This window comes from Colobus angolensis, unplaced genomic scaffold, assembly GCF_000951035.1.
Source record: "Colobus angolensis palliatus isolate OR3802 unplaced genomic scaffold, Cang.pa_1.0 Scaffold139, whole genome shotgun sequence".
NCBI lineage: Eukaryota > Metazoa > Chordata > Mammalia > Primates > Cercopithecidae > Colobus > Colobus angolensis.
The window spans coordinates 3,496,847-3,520,463 of NW_012114477.1; the positions used below are offsets into that span (position 1 = coordinate 3,496,847).

The window sequence follows — 23,617 nt, forward strand, 5'->3', positions numbered from 1 at the left end:
GAGGCTGAGGCAGGAGAATGGCATGAACCCGGGAGGCGGAGCTTGCAGTGAGCGGAGATCATACCACTGCACTGCAGCCTGGGCTACAGAGTGAAACTCCATCTCAAAAAAAGAAAAAAACCAACAATAACAACAAACAAACAAACAAACAAAATTTCTATGTGGTGACTGAGTAAGTGACTTCACCTCCATGAGCCTCATCTGTAAAATGGGGATAACGGCTCGCATCCTATGGGATTGCTGTGAGGATTAAATGCAGCCGCTGGCATGGTGCACAACACATATTGGCTGGGCTTGAAAAATAGCAGTAGTTACACTCAAAGCACACGAAAGAAAATTTAATTTCGCCAAATGTAAAAGCTTTGTGCATCAAATAACACTGTTAAGAAGTGAAAAGACAACCCATGAAATGGGAGAAAATATTTGCAAACTACTGATAAGGGTCTAGTGATCAGAATATATAATGAATGCTTACAACTCAACAACACAGAGACAAACAACCTGATAAAAAATGGGCAAAGGACTTGACTAGACATTTCCCCCAAGAAGATCTACAAATGGCCAACACACACGTGAAAAGATGCTTGACGTCATTAATCATCAGGGAAATGGAAATTAAAACCACGAGATCCCTTCATACCCATAAGGATGGCTATAATAAAAACAATGACGTGGAAAATAACATGTGTGGGCAAGGATGTGGAGAAACTGGTACACTCACATTGCTGGGGGGAGGTAAAATGGTGCAGCTGCTGTGGAAAATCGTTTGATGGTTCCTCAAAAAGTTATTCATACAGTGGCCATAAGACCCAGCAATCCCACTCTCAAGTATATATCTAAGAGAAATGAAAACTATATCCACACAAAAAACTTCTGTACAAATGTTCATAGAAGCATTGTTCCTAACAGCTGAAAAGTAGAAACAACTCAAATGTCTACTAATGAAGAAACAGATTGACAAAATGTGGCACATCCATACAATGGAATATTATTCAGCCATAAAAAGAAATGAAGTACTGATACATGCTACAACATGCATGAACCTTGAAAACACAGTGCTAAGTGCTAAGTGAAAGAAATCAGACATGAACGTCACATATTATATGATTCCATTTACATAAAATACCCACAACAGATAAACCCACGGAGACAGAATGCAGACGGCTGGTTGCCAGGGAGTGTGGGGAGGAGGGAGGGGTGTGGAGTGACTGCTTTCAGTACAGTGTTTCCATTTGGGGCGTTAAAGATGTTTCAGAGCTAGATAGTGGTGATGGTTGCACAGTAGTGTGAACATACTAAAATTTCTCCAATGGTACGTTTCATATTATGAAATTTTTTGAATTTTGCTCCAATACAAAAAAATAAATAAATAGCAACAGTCATCTATATTTGGAGTAGTTTCTTCCCCTGGGCTGAAAGCCATTCCCTGAGGTCACTCTTGATGTCCTACAGGTTGGTCTTTCCCCTCTTAGCTGGACCATCAGGTTGAGACTGCAGCATACCTGAGCAGATGGGCTCCTGGCTGCTCCAGTGCGGCTTGGAGGCATTGATGCACGTCAGCATCTTAGCGCCCTGGAGCTCATAGCCCAGGTGGCAGTGGAAGTGGGCCACCCCACCTGAGTGCAGGTCCATCACCGTGACATCCCCAGAGTCAGGCCGGCGGGGAAAGTTGCAGCTTAGCATGAAGGCTGGGAAGAAATGCAGAGGCAGACTCAGTCACTACTCGGAGCAGGAGATCAAGAACCTGACCCACATCTTGGGAGCCAATTTGTGCTGGGGAGAGAAGATGAGGCCCCTGGGGACTCCAGAGCTCCGGAGAACGCTATTTTTGTGCCTCTCTTTGATCATATCATGCTGAAGCTGCCAGGTTAGCACTTTCTTGGGGCTTAAAAATTGCCACCTTACCTAACCAGAGACAGTGGGTTTGGGATGAAAAACGAGTTTCCATACCTCCTTTGAGCCTATCTCTATCTATGTGAACACAAAATGGCCTTCTCTCTGGGACTGGGAGGGGCAAGACCACCCAGGAAGTTTAGTCCCGCCTGCATGCACATCTTGGGTGCTTGTTAAAAATGCAGATGCTTGAACCAGGTCTTTGGGAAATGCCCAAGGATACGAAAACTTGAGAACTACTGGCCTGTGAGACAAGAGCTTGGGCTTTGGAGGGAAAACCAATGTTAGTTTACATTCTTACTCTATCAATTACAAATGATGTCACCTTGAGACAAGGGCTCAGTGCCTCCACCTTACAGGTGGTGGAGGGGATTAAATGAGATAACACAAAGAAAGAGCCTCCTTCGCAGTCAGTAGATGGGGGTAGTAAAAGGGTGCATGGGGCCATATTGAATTCCTCAGTTTTCACAAGAGGATGTCAAATTCATCCTAGCTTCTTCACCCTAGACCATGGTCTGACCTCTCCTGCAGCATAGAATATCTGTATTCTCAGTACTGATTAGGAGGAATACATTCACATTCACGATTCAAATTCCTTTTTGTTGTTGCTTTTAAATTCACAACAACAGCAAAGGGAAGTATCCATATTGAAAAGTTGTGATGAAGTGGACACTCCCCTATACAGTCATCCACCTGTTTCAGAAACAGGTGAGAGAAAAGTTGAAAATGAGTTGTTGTTTTCAAATGTCTGGATGATTTGATATAAAACACAATGACTCTCAATATCTGGTTGCATGGTTCATGAATCCACTTTCCATTCAGATATTTCAGCAGTTGGTAAGTATCCAAGGGAAAGTTCCTGGGTGAGACAAAGGAGACCTGAGGTCATGGGAACTGCGCAGGAGGAAATGGGGTGGAGGGAGAGTGGAAGAAAAGAGGAAGAAAAAGGGGGACTAGGAAAGGAGAGAGAGAGAGAAAGAGAAGGGAGGGAAAATAGAGGGTGGAAAGGAAGAGAAAGAGAGGAGGAAATGAAGAAACACACAAGAAAAGAGGGAGGAGAAAAGAAGGAAGGAGAAAGGAAGTAAGAGAAGAGAGGAATGAACAGAGAGCAAAACAGAGGAGACTTAGGAACAGACCAAAAGGAGAAACAGTAGAGAAAGAAGAAAAGAGAGAAGGATCCTGTTAAAGCTCTTTATCAGGAGTCTGTGGACGCACAGGGGATCTACGTATTGAACTCAGGGCCTGCCAACTTGAATGAAGGAAAGTTACTTGCTTATTTTCATTAGGCTCTACCTTAGCTGTGCTATTTCCTGACAACAAACTGCAGCATTGTAGTAGAATCTGTGACTTTGACACCAAGAGAAACCACAGATATTTTTCACATCATAATGGGTATCTCAACATATTTCTTATGCTCCTTAGAACTTTGAAATGTCAGCAATTATAAGAACTACTAGAAGATATTGTTTAATGAATTAATAAAAAGCACATAGATTAAGGCATCATAGATTATAACAGCATTTTGATAACTACAATTCCATAATACTGTTTTCTTTAAACTTGTATATATTTTATTTTATACTTTTAAAAACATTATTCTGAGAAGGGGTTTGTAGGTTTTACCAAACTGTCAGAGAGGCCCCTGGCACAAAAAGTTTTAAAATCCTTTTCTCTGGAGGGAAACTGAGGCTCATCAGCCTTGGCCTGACCCTACCCTGGTAGTGTAGCTGGAAGGTCCCAAGGCCGTCGTCCTGGAAGGTCCGGAAGTAGACAGAGATGGTGTTGGTGGGACTTCGGATTACCTGCCCCTCCACCAGGAGTGTCTGGTTGGCCAGGACGGTCAGGGTGGGGCCATCCACCCCGCGGATGGACAGCAGTTCCCCCTCGGACAGGTTCACACTCTTCACCTGGGAATAGGCAGAAGCAGACAGAGACAAACTCTGAGTTGTGTTTGAGACAGAGCCCTCTGAGGTTGCAAAGATGCCACTGAAAAGTGGCCCAGGCACTGATAGCCCCTGGTCAACGGGACCGCTGGGCCCCATACCCAGTCCACAGGAGCCCTGGGAACATCAAGGTCCCTCTAATTTCCCCAGAATCCAAGGGGATAGAGCGAAACCAAACTGCAAGGCAGAGGCATTGCAAGGGACTTGCAATGTGAGGCCCCCATTGCTGTGTCCTGTAAGAGGGGCCTTTGGCAGAGGCCCTGGATGTTAGTGGGTGGGATACATTATCCTGGAGCTGGTAAGTGGAGGCAGCATTTGGATCAGCTTGTGCTTGAGGTCCAATCTCCAGGGAGCCGGGAGAGGCATTCCACCAGAATGTATAATCTGCAAGGATAGGGGTTTCTCCATGCTGTTCCATGTTTCCAGTGCCTAGAATAGTACCTGGCACATATTAGGTGCTCAGAAAATATTACAAAAAGATTGAATATGTTCTTCAATTTTCTGCATAAATTGGTAAGTGAGGGGTGGGGGCCTCATTTCTAGGGCACTCTCTGGCCCACTCTCTTATCCTCCCAAATGGTGGACAATCAACAACTGCAGGACAATCAACCCCTACCTCAAAGAATCACGTGCTTGCTTTGCCATTTACACTCTGGGATTTGAGAAGAAAGAAGGGAGATACTTTAGTTGTATGCAGGGAGGCTGAACAAATGGTGTGTGCGTGTGTGTGTGTAAGGGAGACTTTAGTCAGGTTTCAATGCCCAATTTTAAGACTTATGCTTTTACGAGTAGGGTTTGGAATTTTAGTTTCTCTGCCTCTCCTCTAAATAGGGCAGACCTTACCCACAAGGTCTTTCTTCCTTCAGGCCTTATATCTTATCCTCTTTTCTCTTGGATGAACTCCTACTCATTCACCAAAGCCTCATTAAAATTGCCCTCATCTATGAGACCTTCCCTGATTGCCAAGGAGTTTGCCTGTCCCTTTGCTGTGATTCCACAACAACCTCTGTAGACACCAATTAGAGTCCCTATTAAATGGTATCCTATGTATTTCTCTTTTAGGGCAGGCATTGCATCAGTTTTTTATATCAACATATTCTCCTGTATCAACAGCTTTGCCTGGTGCATAGTAATTGCTCAATGAATGAACTCTACTGTGCCTGGTAAAAGGCTTCACACAGTGTTGGACACATAGTGGGTCCAATACTCTTCATGACATGGAGGAAAGAGTTCATTAAGCACTAGAATCATCTAGACTGCAGATTTTCTCCAGTTTATTTTAATTCCATGAACAATTATTAAGCACCGACAGTGTGCCACACACTGTGCAAAGCTCTGGGGTCTGCAAAGACTACAGGTTCTACTGCTGAGGGGCCTACCTTTTGTTTTTGTAAAAACAAAAACAAAAACAAAAACCCTTCCTAAGGTAAGGTCATACACCTGCCCCAGCTCAGAAAGTTTTGATGGCTCTTTATTTTCCATGAGAAAAAGGAACATATTCAGGGTGATTAGCCTACTGAAGATAATGGATAACATGCACTGCATGGTCGCGATTTCTGCTGGACTCTGGCCAAATGATCTCTCTCTCTCCTCTCTCTCTCTGCTGGGCTGTGGCCAAATGCTCTCTGCATTGTCATATTTTCTGCTCCCTCAAATTTTAAAAAGTAGTAACATTATTCCTATTTTATTGATGGGGAAACTGAGGCTCAGAGAGGTGAATCTCCTTGCTCAAAGTCATGCAGTTTTAACTGGAAGAGGTAGGACTTAAAACCCAGATGTTTGAGCATTATGCCATCCTGCTTTTTCTCTCTTACTGTGTGGGCAAAAGTTTAAGAATAAAATGTTCTAATAACCAGAAAATGAAGGAAAGCAAGCAAACAAGCAAGCAAGAAAGAAAGAAGGAGAAAGAGAAAGAGAAAGAAGCAAGAACGCAAGCAAGCAAGAAGGAAAGAGAAAGAGAAAAAGAAAGAGAGAGAAAGAAACAAGCAAGCAAGCAAGAATCAAATGAATCAGGTGGAGCTTCCGTGTGTGTGTGTGTGTGTGTGTGTGTGTGTGTGTGTGTGTGTGTGTGTGTGAGAGAGAGAGAGAGAGAGATAGAGAGAGAGATAAGCAGAGTATCATGGGATTTTCCTTCTGGGAAATGCCTCAGAATCTGTCAGCATGTCCCCTCCATCCCTATCAAGATATTTTAGCAAGGCATTGAGTTAAGAACTCCTACTCATTCGCCAAAACCCAGCTAAAGTTGGCCTGGTTGAGCAAAGACAGAACCAAACTGGTTACCATAACAGTAAGCCTGACTCATGCAATCCTCCTGAGACTTCCTGCTAGAAGAGGCTGCCTCTTGTGAGGTACCCTCCTGGAGTTACCTGGAGCTCCACCCCATAGCCAGTGTAGACTGTCACGTTGTATGTGCACTCCAGAAAGTTGTTGAGGGGCAGCGGTGGGTAGTCGCTGGAGTCAATGTACCCCTCAGGATTGGAGAAGCTCACACTGCAGAGAGCTGGAAGGAAGGACTTTAATTAGGACACCAAAGACATCTTGGATGTAAGCTCAACCATGGGCTGTGGGGTGGAATGGGGGCTTTAGGGGAACCTGCATTTTGCTGTTCCCATCTGTCCTTCTGCTGTTAATTCTTCAGCTCCAGAATCGACATGATAATAAAAATAGCAATAATTGATGTGGAATGATCACTTACTATATCCTGCTTGGCACCATTTTAGCCAGTCAACAGGGGTGACCCCACTCATTCTCATAGGGACTAATAATATTTCATCCCCATTTTACAGGGAAGTAAACAAAAGATCAGAGAGGGGCCGAGCTCAAACAGCAAGCAGGATTTGGACCCAGAGCTCACATGCTTTGAAGGGTGGCCACATTGCACTTGTCCAAAACCCGTGCATGCTTGACAACTGGGGGTCCCTCTCCCATTTTAAAGATGGTAGAGAAGACTGGAACACAGAAGAGCATTTTGTCAAGTCTAGAAAACACATGCGATGCTAAAAGTAAATGTACTTTGAAAAGGCTAGTGGCTTTGAAGCAGGTTAAATGAAGAATTCTGTTCCAAGATGAAAAGATTTTGAATCTTGCTCATTAGCTGTGTGACCTTTGGCAGGTTGCTTGGGGGTCTCAGGGTTTCAGTTGTTTCATCTTTAAAATGGGGATGTTGGCTGATTGTCCTGGCTCATGCCTGTAATCCCAGTGCTTTGGGAGGCTGAGGTGGGAGGATTGCTTGAGCCCAGGAGTTCCCCAGCCTGGACAACAAGCAAGACCCCCTTTCTACAAAAAAAAAAAAAAATTAGCTGGACATGATGGTGCATGCTTGTAGTCCCAGCTACTAAAGAGGCAGAGGCAAGAGGATCACTTGAGCACAGGAGTTTGAGGCTGCAATGAGCTATGATCGTGCCATGGCACTCCAGCCTGGGTCACAGATCAAGACCCTGTTGCTAAAACAACCCCCCAAAACAACAACAAACAAATGAAATGAAGCTGTTAATTCTGAGCCACAGGGCGAAGCTCATAGTCAGTGCTCAATAGACGGTAACTGATGGTGGGGCTTGGGCTTCTTGAGCTTCCTCTACCCCCATGCCCTGAGCATAGTGAGTGCCTCATGGCTGTTTCAGGAGGGCTTCAGAAGTTGGGGGCTGCATACCTGGTGCCTGCTCAGTGGTGATGACCGTGGTGGTGATAATGGTGGAGGTAGTGGTCTCCTGGCTCTCTTCTGAGGCTGACCCAGTCAGCTCATTCTCTCCTTTGTCCATCAGGGCCATGGGGCTGGTGTCCTCTTGTGGGGCCTCCTGGGCCATGTCAGTCCCAGGTTCCCCAGGTTCTGACCTCTGGGGGAGCGTGTGGGCCATATAGAGCTGCGAAGTGAAGGGGGAGATTTGCAGGGGCGCGGGTGTTGTGGGGACTGCACTCTCCTTTCGGTCCAGCCAGAGGGGCACTTCTGATGCCTCCTCGGAGGCCACGATAGGGTCCGGGTCCCCCGGTGGGCCAGGCTTCTCCGTGGAGGAGGAGAGGAGACCCAGGCCCTGGGATGCTGGCTGGGACCCCACCCTTTGGACAGTGGCTGCGGAGGTGGTCTTGGGTCTCAGCTGCTTCCTGGCAGAGTTCACCTGCTTGAGTGAAGGCAGTTTCTTCTTGGGAGGCAAGGCGTGCTTGTGGGGGGCCTCCTCTGGAAGCAGTGGTGATAGGGCTGGGGTGTCGTGATGTGCAGAGGGTGCGGTCCCATCCAGCTCCAGCTCTCCCAGCACTTCCCCGGATTGTGAGGAACTGGGGGGCGCAGTTACCAGTCTCTCTTCGGGGTGCTCTTTGCCAGGACTGCCTCTCTCCAGGGCTCCTGAGGGCAGGAGGTAAGGACCCTCGGGAAGAGTGTCTTGGAAGAGGAGAAAAGACACCAATTAGTTTGGGGAGATTTAGGACCTTCACCTGCTGTCAGACTCTGAGGGTGGCCCTCCTAAGGGCGGTACCCAAGGCTCGTCAGCCTGCCCTCTAAACCAACTCCTCCTTTCTCTGTCCCTCCCTTCATTTCTTTTTTCTCCTTCTTCCCTCTCACCCTCTTTCTCTTCTTTCTTCCTTTTCCTCCTACCCTCCCTCTCTCCTTCCTTCCTTCCTTCTTCCTCCTTCCTCCTTCTTCTTTCTCTTTCTCTTTTTCTTTCTTTTCTTTCTTTCTTTCTTTTTTCTTTCTTTCTTTCTTTCTTTCTTTCTTTCTTTCTCTCTCTCTCTCTTTCTATTTCTTTCTTTTTCTTTCTTTCTTTTCTTCTTCCCTCCCTCCCTTCCTCCCTCCTTCCTTTCCTCTTCCATTTTTCTTTCTTCCTTCCTCCTTCATTTCCTTCCCTCATTCCCCCAATTCCTTCCTTCTTTTTCCTGAAGACTTGGGCTTGATCATGCCAGGACTGAGCTAAGCATTAGGAGTATAGAAACAAAAAGCACAGGGGTCTCACTGCCTGGTTGTATATGTACTGGGAAGGGGGATGGGAAAGTAGACACAATCATATTTGATATGATGAAAGCTTGGAAAGAGAGAAGCTTGTGTGCTAGGCAGACAGAGAAGACAGGCCCCAACCCTGTCTGCAGGACCGGCCTGCCGTGTACAGCTGGGCAGATTGCTCCCTGTACAAAGACACGCGGCTAAGAGGATGAGTGGAGACGGACACCAGGCCACACTCTCTTTTCCAAGCTGTGTGCTCTGCCTGGGCTTGTTGGGGGGAGCGAAGTTTTTTTAAATTCAAGTTTTAATTTTAAGTTCTGGGGCACATGCGCAGGATGTGCAGGTTTGTTACATAGGTAAACATGTACCATGGTGGTTTGCTGCACCTATCAACCCATTGCCTAGTTATTAAGCCCAGCATGCGTTACCTATTTTTCCTAATGCTCTCCTTCCCCCCACCCCAACCCCCAACAGGCCCCAGTGTGTGCTATTCCCCTCCCTGTGTCCATGTGTTCTCATTGTTCAGCTCCCTCTTGTAAGTGAGAACATGTGGTGTTTGGTTTTCTGTTCCTGCCTTAGTTTGCTAGGGATAACGTCTTCCAGCTCCATCCATGTCCCTGCAAAGGACATGATTTGTTTGTCTTTATGGCTGCATAGTATTCCATCATGTACATGTGCCACATTTCCTTTATCCAGTCTATCATTGATGGGCATTGGGTTGATTCCACATCTTTGCTATTGTAAATAGTGCAGCAACGAACATGGGCATACATGTATCTTTGTAATAGAATGATTTATATTCCTTTGGGTACATACCCAGTAATGGGATTGCTGGGCCAAAAGGTATTTCTGGTTCTAGATATCTGAGGAATCTCAGCACCATCTTCCACAATGGTTGAATTAATTTATATTCCCACCAACAGTGTAAAAGCAGGGTTGGGGGAAGTAAGTTTTAAACTGAAAGAGTGTAAGAGTAACCTTGTGGGAGACACAGAAATATTTTAGGATTCAGAATCACGAGGCAGGTTCAGAACAGAGGCCTGTGTGAAGACCCACAGAGGTTTGGAGGCTGGGCAGAGGTGGGCACAAAAGAATTGGAAGGGGTTTTGGAGCACAAGTGGAGGGTACGGGGGATAAAGCTGGTATGGTAGGGAGACAGGGGCCAGGCCCTGGAGGGCCTTGTGTACCTTGCAAACTTCTTGTAATTCATTTTGTTTTTTCTTGAGATGGATCTCACTACGGCTGGTTGCAAACTCCTGGGATCAAGTGATCCTCCCACCTCGGTCCCCATCCTTACAATTTATTTTTGTCTTGAAGGTAAAACCATTTAGTCATTTTAAAGAAGGCCCAGGCAGCTGTCTGGAAGAATGGTGCTGGAAGCCAGCATTGTTTGCTTTTTAAAGACCCAGTTCTGCCAACTGCTGGTTAACGACTTCACTCTCCGAGCCTCAGTTCCCTCAGCTGTCAAATGGGGCTATCATTTCCTATTTCCTGGGGTTGCCATCATTCAGCAAGTTGATGTGTGCAAAGCACTTAGGACAGCGCCTCACCTGTAGTGAGTGCTTAGCAAATGCCAGCTGCCGTCATGGTTTTTACCCTTGTCATTGCAATCACAGCCCCTCGGCAGGAAACTGGAGCAATCAGAACATCCCCGTAATGATGTCTAGATAGAGAGGAATTACATCACGGGGACAAAGGCCCTCAGACTGATAGCTGTCCTTGTCGATTTTCTGCAGAGAGACACTCGCTCAGCTACAGTCTCTAGGCCCTCCAGTGCTGTCATTTAAATTTATTTCAGCAGTCGTTGGAGAGGCTCATTTACTTTCATGGAGTTGGCGGCAGTGGCTTAATCTATATAGACTGCAACAGTTTGCAACTGGCATCAACAAATGTTCCTGTTGTGTAACATTGATTACCAGCCAGTGTTCCTTCCAGGCCGCCAGTGATGCTGGGCCAGGAGTGGGTATCTGGGAGCAGCGTGAGTGGATGGTATAAGGGCAGGTCAAGGTCATTCAGGCATCAGGCAGATTTCCTAGTCCAAGGTGGGGAGTAGTGAAGCTTCAGAGTTAGGGTTCAAATCCTACCGGTTACAGTTACAAGCTGAGTGAGTCTGGGCAAGTCCTTGAAACTTACTGAGGTTCAGCAGCCTCTTCTGTATAATGGAGGTATTCTATCTACCTTGCTGGATTAGACCAGACGTGGATCTGCCCCAAAGCAATGGCTTTTATGCTCACTGTCGCTTTTCTAAAATGGTTGATGTTGACCATCTTTGTAGACAATGGAGTGAAAAGAGGGGGAAGGGACAAAAAGACAGGGGGAGGGGAGGGGTCAGGACATCCAGCTTCCAAGACCCGGCTGTGGTACAACACAAAGTACTTGGATACAATCAGGAGCTGGGGGACCTGGGTGGTGTCCTATCTTGGCCACTGTTCACTAGCATGACTCTGAACGGGTCTCCTCTTCTCTCCATCTCCTCTATGTGTCAAATGGGCAGCCAGACTGCATATGATGGAAGAGCCTTTCTAGCTCAGACATTGTTGGGTTTTTGAAATGACCAGGAAATTGACAATTATTCTTAGAGCCATTTGTTAACCCTGCTAAATCGGGGAAGGTAACTGCTGAATCCCAACAGGGAGTTTTTTTCTTTTTTTTTTTTTTGATTATCTGGCCGGCCAGCTCTTTTACAAACATTACACCTTGATTATAAGCAGGAATAAGAGAGAGAGAGAGAGAGACAGAGAGAGAGAGGGAGAGACAGAGCATGACTGGGAGCACAAGTTGTGTCATCTGCACACAAGGAGGTGACCAAAAGCACATCAATTCACCTTGGCCAAAATAACAGTGATATTTATAATGTTTTAGTTTTGATTGCTTTGTTGAGTGATGAAGAGGGCTTTGCATCCATTGCCTCATTTTTAATTCTTTCTCAACCTTATCAGGCAGAAATTATTGTTCCTATTTTCTGAATGATCAAAGTGAGGTTTTGGGATGTTAAATCACTTTTTGAGGTCACACAGCGAAGCTGGGTTTCAAATCTCAGTTTTTCTGACCCCAAAGACCATGCTACTAGCTCTCTTAAGAAATATGGGGTATTGGTGTTATTTGGCATCCTCCTCCTCAGTTTAAATCAGGCTCTTCCCTTTCCCCCTCATTTTGCTTGTCTCTGTTGGGTGGGCTAGAGTGTTTTTCTAATTTCCAGCCCCACCCCTGCAGAATTCAGACCCACCACATCTGAATCTCCAGGGGTGGGTCTTGGGAAGCTGAGGATTGAAAAACTCCTCTAATGACTTTTATTATCAGGGTTGTCAGGGAAGTTTGGGAACATGTGAACCCACCTGACTTACTATGTGTTCCTCATCTGTTTTGTCTTCTAGGTGCCTGAGCACACAGGTAGCAGGAAACAAAGTACGGGTTTGTGCAGCAGGTGGTGACTCTGACTCTTTCCAAGGCGTGTGATCTCCTCTAGCAATCCCAGTCCTCCAAGACCCAAATAGAGTCAAAGGAACAGAAGGAAATGCAAGAAAACAGATTCCCTAATTGGCTTCCTCTTCGCAGCTGCTGTTCTTACTCTCTGGGTCCTCCAGGGTAAAAGGGTGCTAACCACAGCAGCTATAAAGCACTTTAGGAAGGAAACCCAGCTGGGTTCGGAGTCAGCCTTTTCCCACTGAAAACCTGACCATCAAGGAGAGTTTTGTATCCACCAGATAAATTCGTCTCTCAGTCCCTACCATGCCCTTTTCCTTAATCATACACAAGCTTGGATCTTGCTAGCTGGCTCCAAACTTAAGGCCAAGTCCAACACAGATGATATGCATCTGTGGTCTGCAACATAGGCAGCCCATAGGCCTCATTCTTAGCCAGGATGTTGGCCAGATTAGTGCCATGCAAAACCAAGTCCCATTGGGAATTAGCGAAAATTATACTTCAGGGCCCCAGCAGGAAACTGAAGCAATCAGAATACCCCCATTATGATGTCCAGATAGAGAAGAATTACATCATGGAGACAAAACTCCGTATTCAGCAACTTTATAACTTGCTCCAATAGCCTTGTTTTTCTTGGTGTCCGATGACCACTGAGTTAAAATAACTCATTTCTTTTCAGACATTTAAAATTTTCAAACACGATAGTCACATTTATCTGATTCTTCCTTTATTATGTACATACGGAGCTCTACTCAAATGCGGTAAATCAATCAATCAAAGTGTTGGGTGTTCACTTTCTCCTACGGTTGACACTTGACACAAGAGACTGAACATTCTGATACGGCCCCTGCCCTCAAGGAGTTAGGAAAACAGACACACACTGATAATCCACTACAGAGATCAGACAGAAGAAATGGCGCTTTCCTTAAATGCACGCTAATGGTGCATTTCCCCCCAGGGACAGAGCCGTGCCACGTCGAAGGCAATTGAACATTTGTTCTGCCATCCAAGCTGGGGAGGCAGCGTATCTCTCTTTCTCTCCCATTTTTCTAACTTTGATGGGGAGATAGGAGATTAGACTAGGAACATCCTATTAAAGTGAAAAAAAAAAAAAAAAAGCACAAGCTTGGCCAGGTGTGGTGGATTACACCTGTAATCCCAGCACTTTGGGAGGCTGAGGCAGGCAGATCACTTGAGGTCAGGAGTTGGAGACCAGCCTGGCCAACATTGTGAAATCCCATCTCTACTAAAAATACAAACATTAGTCAGGTGTGGTGGTGGGCGCCTGTAATTTCAGCTACTTGGGAAGCTGAGGTGGGAAAATCGCTTGAACCCAGAAGGTGGAGGTGTCACTGAGCCACTGGGCAACAGAGCAAAAATTCCATCTCAAAAAAAAAAAAAAGAAAAAGAAAAAGCACAAGCTCTGAAGCTGAAGGTTTGTATCTTAAATCCCCAGCTGCAGCAGAATGCCTGGGAGAGGCACAGAATTCCAAGCAGTAGCATAACACATCATCGTGCAGGCACAAGGTGATGTGAGTGAAGAAACGAGAGCTGGGAGATGCTACTGCTATAATGTTCAGTGAAAAGAATGAGATATAAAATTCTATGGTATGTATGAAAATGACTAGAAGCAACCAAGTAAAACAAATTGCAATGCAGGGAATCATGTTTTGACTTGAAGAATGGCGCTAAGATGGAGGCCCTGGGGGCCTCTGGGTGTATTTTCTCCTTCCTACTTTTTGGCATTTTCCAAAATATGTGTAATAAGTACTTAAAAGACTTTCTTAAATGAAATAAATATTTACAGAATGAGCTGACTTTAAGATGCTGTCTCTAGCCCGTGGTGATTGAGAGGTCTAGGAATGCCCACACATGGTTTTAACCACAGAAGCACTTCACAGACTGAGTCACTGAGCCTCTTTGGAATGCAGTTTCCTGGTGGAGATGACCATCATTATTCCCTCATGGTACTATGTACAGTGACTACCTTTAGGACGCAGGACTGGCAGGTGAATCAATGGATGTATTTTCGGCAAAAGGTACTGCAAAAATGCTAGTCACTATTCTAATCCTTGTTAATACCCAATCCAGTGGTTATTTCTTATACTTCAGAATCCACAATACAAAGACTCACCCAACCTGCCTTGGTAGATTTTTGGCCCCAGCGGGGACAAAACCGAAAACAAATATCACATCTTAAAGATCAAAAGGCTCCTGGAGATCATGGTTACAAACTGCCCAGCAAAGGAGTGTGAGGTTCAACGAGGGGAAGCAGTTGTCCAGAGTCAACACAGCACTTCAGTAGCAGTGAAAGAACGAGGCTGTTTGAGGCTTGAAAAACCATAGCAGAGCACATCAAACAAAATTAAAAACAAAGCCAGGAGCATCTGGATAGATGAAGGCATAGAATCAACTGTACTGCCAGTTACTTTTATGCCTTCGACATCTAGGCTGGATCATTTTTGCTGGGTGACAAGGGGCTGCTCTGTGCATTGTAGGAAATGGAGCAGCACCCCTAGCTTCTACCCACTAGATGCCAGCGGCAAACCTCCCCCAACCTGTGTGCCCCACCCTCCCATCCTCTGTCCAGTTGTGACAACCAAAAATGATTCCAAACACTGCCAGATGTTTCCCTGGGGGGCACGACGGCCTCTGGTTGAAGACCACTGGGTTAATCACAGTGAACACAACACAGACGTGATCTGGCACTGCCCTCAGGACTGAGAAAGTCTTCCTTTCCAATTCCCGGAACTGATCAGCTTTGTGTTGCTTGTATCATTGAATTTTAGGGTCGGACAAGGTCTTAGCTTAATCTCTATTTTATAAATAAAGAAGTTGGATTTAGCGAGAGCTGAGTTTCCCTGTCTCGGGCACGTTTGGTAATCGCTTCATTCATCCATTTATCATTCATTCATTCATTTATTCATTCAGGACTTATTACATGCTCGTCACTGGACCAGGCAACAGCTACTATCACCCCAAGGTCCACTTGGAAGGATAGATTCATAGTGTTGATCCCATTTGCACTTTGAGAAGACCTTCTGGAACAAAAGGCAGAGGTGGTGGTGGCCTTGGGGGCAGCAGGGGTCTTCCCTATCAGTCTGTTGCAATCCTCTGCCTGTATGCGCATGCTAACAATACTGATATTCAAGTGGCGATTTATACTCCACAGAGTTCATTCCCTCTTACGATCTCATTCCGCTCTCCAAACAATACTGTAAAGTTGACATCTTGTTTTTCCCATTTTACAGGTGAAAAAAAAAAAAAGGTTCCTACAGGGGAAGTGACCTGTTCAAGATCATAGAGAGAAAACTGGGGTAGAGTTAGACACTTTCTGACATTGTTTTCCGTGCACTTTTCCTGTTTCCCACATCTTCAAATAATTATTTCCTGTGAAATAGTTTATTCAAAAAATTCAAGAATACCTGAGAGGTAAGAAATAAAAAATAGAAGCATTTCTCTCCCACGTTCTGTTCACCAATCCTGCTTTCTACAGGGTATCAGTGTTAATTGTAATCTTGTTTAAACCGTTGTTAGGGTTTTTTTTTTTTTTTCTGTGGAGTTCTGTTCTGTCATCCAGGCTGGAGTGCAGCGGTGCAATCTCAGCTCACTGTAACCTCTGCCTCCTGGGTTTAAGTGATCCTCCCATTTCAATCTCCAGAACAGTTAGGGTTACAGGCATGAGCCAACATGCCCGGCTAATTTTTTTCTGCATTTTTAGTAGAGACAGGGTTGCACCATGTTGACCAGGCTGGTCTTGAACTCCTGAGCTCAAGTGATCCACATGTCTTGGCCTCCCAAAGTGCTGGGTTGATAGGCATGAGCCAACGCACCCGGCCAAGTCTTGTTTCATCTCTAAATAAAATGTATTGATATAAAAACTGTTACATATTTTTACTTTGAAAGGCAAAATAGCACCTAGGAGTGTGAGATTGGGAGTCAGAACTGTTTGTGTTCTGGACTTAGCTCACCGTTACTGCCGGGAAGACCACGGACAGCTGCTCCCCTCCTCCGGGGCTCACTGTTCTCATCTGTAAGGTGGGGTTTCATTAGCCTTGTCTTTTGGAGTTGTTAGACAGTAAAATGAAATCATGCCAGTAAAACGCAGAGCTCACACAGCAGCCTGCCAGCCATCATGAACACAGATGTCATTTTCTATCTGTCTGAACATTTACAAAGTTATCACATGGCATATACTATTCTGTCACTTACTGAGTCACACATTTTGATATATTTCAGTCAATCAAAAAGAGTTAAAGGCTAACGCAGCAAATACCCACATATGTGCACCTTCATCTTAAAGAATAGAATATTCCTGCTACAGTTGAAACCCCTGCCTTTCCTCCCCCTTAACATTCTCCATCTCCTTCTCCACGCCCTGGGAATGGACTACTGCCCTGAATGTGGCATTTAGCATTCTCATGTATTATGTGCACTTGTTCTTATTTTACTGCTATTATTTATTGTATGCATTTATTTGTTACAGATATAAATATCTGTGAACAATATATGGCATTGTGTGGTACATTTTAAAATATTATATAAATGCTGTCATACCATAGGAATTATCCTGAAAACTGCTTTTTTTCTGTTTTTGTTGTTGTTGTTGTTGTTGATCAACACTTTATGGAATTCATCTGTGTTGATAAGTATAGTTGAGACAGATTCATTTTTCACTGCTGTATAGTATTCCATTACATTAGTATTCTACCACCAACTTTGTACTTAGAAGCCATGGGCTTTTGGCTAGAACATACACAGTCACTTTACTCTTTTTAAATGATTACATTAAAATATATATGTCACTGAAGCAGTCTCCTATTGACTAATATTTGAATTATTGCCATTCCCCTCCCTTCCTCCAATTAGTACCACAATTAATACGCATCTTTGGTGATTACATTCACATAATTTCTTAAGGAGGGTGTACTAGAAGTTGTATTGCAACCAGATGCAGTGGCTCATGCCTGTAATCCTAGCACTCTGGGAGGTCAAGACGCGTGGATCATGAGGTCAGGAGTTCAAGACCAGCCTGGCCAATATGGTGAAACCCCGTCTCTACTAAAAATACAAAAATTAGCCAGGCATGGTGGCATGCCTGTAGTCCCAGCTACTCGGGAGGCTGAGGCAGAAGAATTGCTTGAACCCAGGAGGTGGAGGTTGCAGTGAGCCAAAATCACGCCACTGCACTCAAGCCTGGGCGACAGGGCGAGACTCCATCTCAAAAAAAAAAAAAAAGTTGCATTGCTCATTGCTCAGCCAAAAGATTTTTACACATTTAAAATTTTGATTGACATAGAGAAAAAAATCACCTTCAGAATAATCTGAACCTATTTACCCTGCCACCAGCTCTATTGGAGAGTGCTGCTGCTCTTCAGTAGTGAAGTCAGCATTTCATTTCTGACGATTTTAACTAGACCATCTAAATTGGAATCTGGGGCAGCTGGATACGGGCACAGGAGGCTTCTAAAAAGCCCCCTTGATGATTTTTGAGGTACTCTCTAGCTTTCTCTAGATGCTGCTTTCTACCTGAAGCTGTGCCTACAGTTGGTCCCAACCTTTCACCTGCCTTACCACACTTTTATCTCAAGAGTATCCAGGGAGCCCATTCTAGGGTGCTTTGCAGACGTGCTCCACATCAACCAGAGTTTATGTAACAGGTCGGACTGGAGATCCATGGTAAATGAGGGCTAGGAAGACAGTCTGGGTTCAATGGCGCGAGAACAAAGGAGGCTTCACTGAAACAGCAATAGATTTTTAGGTAAACAGGCTGCCTGGTCATGTCCCAAAGCTGAGGGACCTTTGTGGCCATTGACACGTACTAGTGTGTTGCAAAGTGTTCACAATACAAAGCATTGTTTACAGTAGCAAAAATGTGGAAACATCATATACACCCATCCACAGGGGACTAGTTATATCATTGTAGAAACACAGTAAAATACCCGCAGGGTTTAAAGGAATGAGATGAAGTCACTGGTGAATAACATAGAGTGTAACATGGCAAGAACTTTCAAAATTATTTGTACATCTTCCCTTTGACTTATGAGTCTGCTTCTGGGAATTTATCCTACAGAGAGATGTTTGACCACGTGCAAAGTGATACGCAGACGGGTTAAGCAATGCAGCCGCATTTGTAGTAGCAGAAGACTAGAGTATAAATCAAGAATACATCAATAAACTTAAATCAATTACAGAACATCCAGGTGGAATGCCATGCAGCTGAGACAAGAGAATGATGACGCTATCTATGCACCAAAGAGGAGAGGTGGCCAAGGATTCTGTAATGTTAAAAAGTAAGTTGCAGTGGAATCTAAAAAGTTGAACTCACAGAAGCAGAAGGTAGAATGGTGTTTACCAGCAGGGTGGGCAGGGGCAGGTAGGGATTAAGAAGATGTTGGTCAAAGAATACATAATTTAAATTAGGAGTTCTTAGTTTGTTTTCCACTGTTTATCACAGAACGTCGGAACTGGGTAATTTGTAAAGAAAAGAAGGCCGGGCGTGGTGGCTCACGCGTGTAATCTCAGCAATTTGGGAGGCCGAGGCGGGCGGATCACGAGGTCAGGAGATCGAGACCATCCTGGCTAACACGGTGAAACCCCATCTCTACTAAAAAAAATACAAAAAAATTAGCCGGGCGAGGTGGCGGGCGCCTGTAGTCCCAGCTACTCGGGAGGCTGAGGCAGGAGAATGGCGTGAACCCAGGAGGCGGAGCTTGCAGTGAGCTGAAATCCGGCCACTGCACTCCAGCCTGGGCCACTGAGCAAGACTCCGTCTCAAAAAAAAAAAAAAAAAAAAAGAAGAAGAAAACAAAAGAAACTTATTTCTTACAATTCTGGAGGTTGAGAAGTCCATGGCTTGGCGTCTGGTGAGGACTTCTTCCTGGTGGGGACTCTCATAGCGAGGCAGAGCCTCACGCAGCTGCAGGGCGGAGCATGCTAATATGCTCCTCTCTCTCTTCTGCTTCTTATAAAGCCACCAATTGTACTCCCATGATAACTCATTAATCCATTAATCCATTAATCCATTAATTCAGGAGTGGTTAATCCATTTGTGAGGGCAAAGCCCTCCTGATCCAACAGCCTCTTAAAGGCACCACCTCTCAATACTGTCACCCTGGGAATTAAATTCCAACATGAGTCTTAGAAGGGACAATAATTTAAACCAAAGCATAGGAGGGATAAGTTCAAGGTATCCATTGTATGACGTGATGACTACAGTGAATAACAATGTATTGTGTCCTTAAAAACTGCTAAGAGATTAGATTACAAGTGTTCTTACCCCCAAAAATAATAAGTGTGTGAAGTAGGGCATGTGTTAATTAGCTTGACTTAGCCATTCCACGATGCCTGCATATTTCAAAACATCATGTTGTATATGATAAATATATACAGTTTTGTTAGTCAATTAAAAACAGACAAATTTTGAAAAATGAGTTCTCTGAACACCAGGTTTCCCTTGGGTTCAGCCCTATGTCAATATAGATGCAGGGGAGGTGAGCAGCTCAGAATTGAACTGTAATGACAGTTCTTTGCTCATAAGGGTGGAGTGGGGAGAGGTGGGGGTGTAGGGTACAGTTTTAGGGATGTTTTCAGACTATATAGACAAATTGGCTGCTTACTCCTACTAGCAATAAAGAAGCCTTCTTCTTTCTAAAAAGAAAACAAAAACCAAGGTGCTGAACGATGTGCAGAGTATGTTACCTTTCATGCAAAAACAGGGAGAGAAAATAAGGCTACATATATTTGCATTTGCTTACCTGTGCATAAAGGAACTTTGAAAGAATATACAAGAAATGAACTACGCTGGTTATAAGGGAGGTGGGGCATTGGAAATAGAATCATGAGGAATAAAAGTGGAAAGGATAATTTTCATTATAGGCCTTTTCTTACATGCATATATGTGTATATATATGTGTATAAATGTATGTATTTATAGGGAGACTATTACTTATTCAAAAACAGTGTAACAAATTGAAAAATAATAGAAAGAATGGCATAGCTGTATGTCAACACAATTCAGTGTGAAGCAAGAACAATCAAGGTAGGCAGGTGTGCATCCCAGCCCTCACGTGTGTATATCTGAAGCAGGTAATGGGCTTTGCCTCAGCAGAGTAGAAATGAGGTGTGGGCTCAAAGAGAGAACCACTTTTTTTTTTTTATTGTGTATCATTTTATACAGTTCGATTGTTTTGCCACAAGAATGCTATTTTTATAGCAATAATTAAAGAAGAAATAATTAACTCCCTTTGTCACCTCAATTTCAGAGGAGGGCAGAGAACAAACCCTAGCCTTCTCAGGTTTTCTAACTACTCTTACATTTCCGTGGGGAGCAGGGAAATCTGCATCTCTCCTGCAGGGAGTCCCCAAGAAAAGACACTTGGGTTCTACCTCTCCAAGGGGAGGAGGGATGTTTGGGAGCATTTAGCAAATGCTGAGGAGCTGATGACGTTTCCAGAAGTTCTGTAATTCTGAACGTAGCTGTGCATGGGTGACAGGGAGCAGGGTGTAGACATTACTCACACAAGAGCAAGTGCACTGACCCCATTCTGATGGAAACTGCTACAGCCTGGTCCTCAGCCTTCTCATAGATCAGTTGTTCTAACTTCCTTTCTTTTCGCCCAATTGTTTCCTCAGGATGAACATGGACAGATCTCTATTCCATGTACTTCCTCTACCTGGAGATGAGTTTATTGGCAGTGAGAGAGGAAAGGCAGGAAAGAAGAGGAGGAGGCTGGGGTCATCGACTGACTCTTTGTGATTCAACACCTCCAATGTCATGGCACAGGAAAACCCCAAGACCCCCAGCCTTCCTCTTCCTCTTAGTGTCAGTGGCTGGGTGGGAAAGCAAGGCTGGAAGCAAAGCCCCATCACATTGTCCTACAGGCAGTTCACCCTCCATGGGAGGAGAGAGAAAGAAAATCTCAATATTGGGTCTGCCTAAACCAGGAGGCCATCCAATGTTCATCCCTTAGGTTCTGCTCAACACTCTGAAAAAAGTCGCCTAAGGCGATTACTTGCAGTGGCGTGTTGCAGTCACAGACAGAGCATGGGAAATACCCAATGGAAATGCCTAACTTTCCATGGGAAGTGGAGGCACTGGAGAGTCATTCAACGTGGTTGGGTGGGAAGTTGAATGAGCTCAACTTTTCCTTTTTTCCTTCTTTCCTTCCCTTCCTTCCCTCTTTCTTCCCTCCCTTCCTTCCTTCCTTCCTTCATTCCTTCCTTCCTTCCTTCCTTGCTTCCTTCCTCCCTCTCTCCCTCCTTCATTCCCTCTCTCCTTCCTTCCTCTCTTTCTTTCTTTTCCTTCCTTCCTTCCTTTCTTTCTTCCTTCCTTCCTTTCTTATCTTTCCTTCCCTCCTTTCTTTCTTTCTTTCCTTCCTTCCTTCCTTCTTTCTTTATTCCCTTTCTTTTCTTTTTTAAAAAAAACTCATTCCTTTTATTGAATGGAACACATTTCATTGTTACAATACACCAAAGAACCTGGGTCCCACCACAAGAGAAGCCAGGAGAGCAAGCTGTCTCTTAAAAAGACATTTTTAGGAATGTAATCATGTCCTTTACAGCAACATGAATGGAGCTGGAGGCATATCATAAGTCAGAAACACAAAACCAAATACCGCATGTTCTCACTTAGAAGTGGAAGCTAAACAATGGGAACACGTGGACATAAAGATGGAAATAGTAGACCCTGGAGACTCCAAAGGTGGAGAGGGTGGAAGAGGGGTGAGGGTTGAAAACTTACCTATCAGGCACCACGTTTACTATTTTGGTAGTAGGTACACTAGAAGCCCAAACCTCATCGTTATGCAATATATTCATGTAACACACTGCACCTGGACCCCCTGAATCTAAAATTGAAAATTTTAAAGAAAGATATTTCTTTTTAGATATCTTATTATTCCCAGAGCAATTGTTAGGAAAACCCTGCTTCTTTCCTGGCCCTCACTCCACAACCTCCTTGCTGGCCTCCACAGCAGCCAGAGTGATCGTTCTAGACCACCCCCTTCCCTGGCCGGTGGTCCTGCCTGGTAAACTTCAAATTCCTTACCTTTCCCTAGGAAGTTCCTGGTGATCTCTTCCAGCAAATTTCCCCATCCTTATTTCTCACTGCTTGCCTCATGGCAACTAAATTATTTCAGTTATCCTGAGTTCAATTAATCAATGCCTCTCTCTTTCCCTCTCTTCTAAGATATCCAGCATTTTCTTTTTTTTTTTTTTTTTTTTTGAGGCGGAGTCTCGCTCTGTGGCCTGGGCTGGAGTGCAGTGGCCGGATCTCAGCTCACTGCAAGCTCCGCCTCCCGGGTTCACGCCATTCTCCTGCCTCAGCCTCCCGAGTAGCTGGGACTACAGGCGCCCGCCACCTCGCCCGGCTAGTTTTTTGTATTTTTTAGTAGAGACGGGGTTTCACCATGTTAGCCAGGATGGTCTCGATCTCCTGACCTCGTGATCCGCCCGTCTCGGCCTCCCAGAGTGCTGGGATTACAGGCTTGAGCCACCACGCCCGGCCGATATCCAGCATTTTCTTAGCCTATTATCTTTACTTGGATTTACTCTCCTTCCCTCAGTTCTTAACTCCACCAAAGAAATAAGCCAAAACATTAATCACACTCTCGTAATTACCTGGCTCCTTTCCTGTCTTCCCTACTAGGAGGAACTTTCTACCCTATTCATCACTGTCTCCCCAGAGCCCATTCTGTGGCCGCGGTCCTGACACATAGTATGCCCCCAGTTAATATCTATTTAATGAATCACAAATGTGCCTGCAGTGCTGAGAAAAAGACTCGGTGTGTATGACAAAGTCGATCTCTTTAAGTGACGGATTATAGATTTGTAGATGGTTTATGCCACTGGTTATCACAAAGGTTAATCTTTGGTAAACTTAATCCTAGATAAACGTTTCTTACAAGCAAAGAACATGAAGGCAGCTCATCCACATAACTCGCATGGTTTGCTTTAGCATTAGGAATTCAAACAGAAGCCCAACTGATTAATTTCCTGCTGTTCTCTTCCTTTTCTGGCATATGCTACGGTCATACAAATGGAGCGGGGATTTTTGCCACCCTAAACAGCACATAAACTGCACACGTGAACTCACACCCTGGATATCTCCTGAGTCTGCTGCAGAAACCTAGGGACCTTTGGGGGACTTGTAGCAGGTGTTAAGCGGGAAAGCCTGTACAGGCAAGAAAAGGGTCTTTCAGGCTGGGTGTAGTGGCTCACACCTGTAATCCTAGTGCTTTGGGAGACAAAGGTGGGAGGACTGCTTGAGCCTGGGAGTTAGAGGCTGCAGTGAGATGTGATCCTGCCACTGTACTCCAGCCTGGGTGACAGAGAGACTATATTAAAAAAAAAAAAAACACTCAGTGTTTCGGCTACAAGAGTAATTATTAGATAATCGTCTTCTGTGAGCTGGCTTCTCCCCCACGAATGG

The 23,617-nt window shown here is 44.7% G+C and overlaps 1 protein-coding gene across 1 annotated transcript in view; it reads right to left on the reverse strand.

The window, feature by feature from the left end:
* The window catches only part of SEZ6L (seizure related 6 homolog (mouse)-like), a 117,267-nt gene that overhangs the window by 89,969 nt on the left and 3,681 nt on the right, over nucleotides 1-23,617 (reverse strand). The window contains exons 2-5 of the mRNA XM_011934853.1: nucleotides 7,486-8,208; nucleotides 6,203-6,336; nucleotides 3,608-3,800; nucleotides 1,503-1,688 (exon numbers count right to left, since the gene is read on the reverse strand). Of these exons, the coding sequence (XP_011790243.1) occupies nucleotides 1,503-1,688; nucleotides 3,608-3,800; nucleotides 6,203-6,336; nucleotides 7,486-8,208 (1,236 nt within the window). The remainder of the gene's footprint in view (nucleotides 1-1,502; nucleotides 1,689-3,607; nucleotides 3,801-6,202; nucleotides 6,337-7,485; nucleotides 8,209-23,617) is intronic.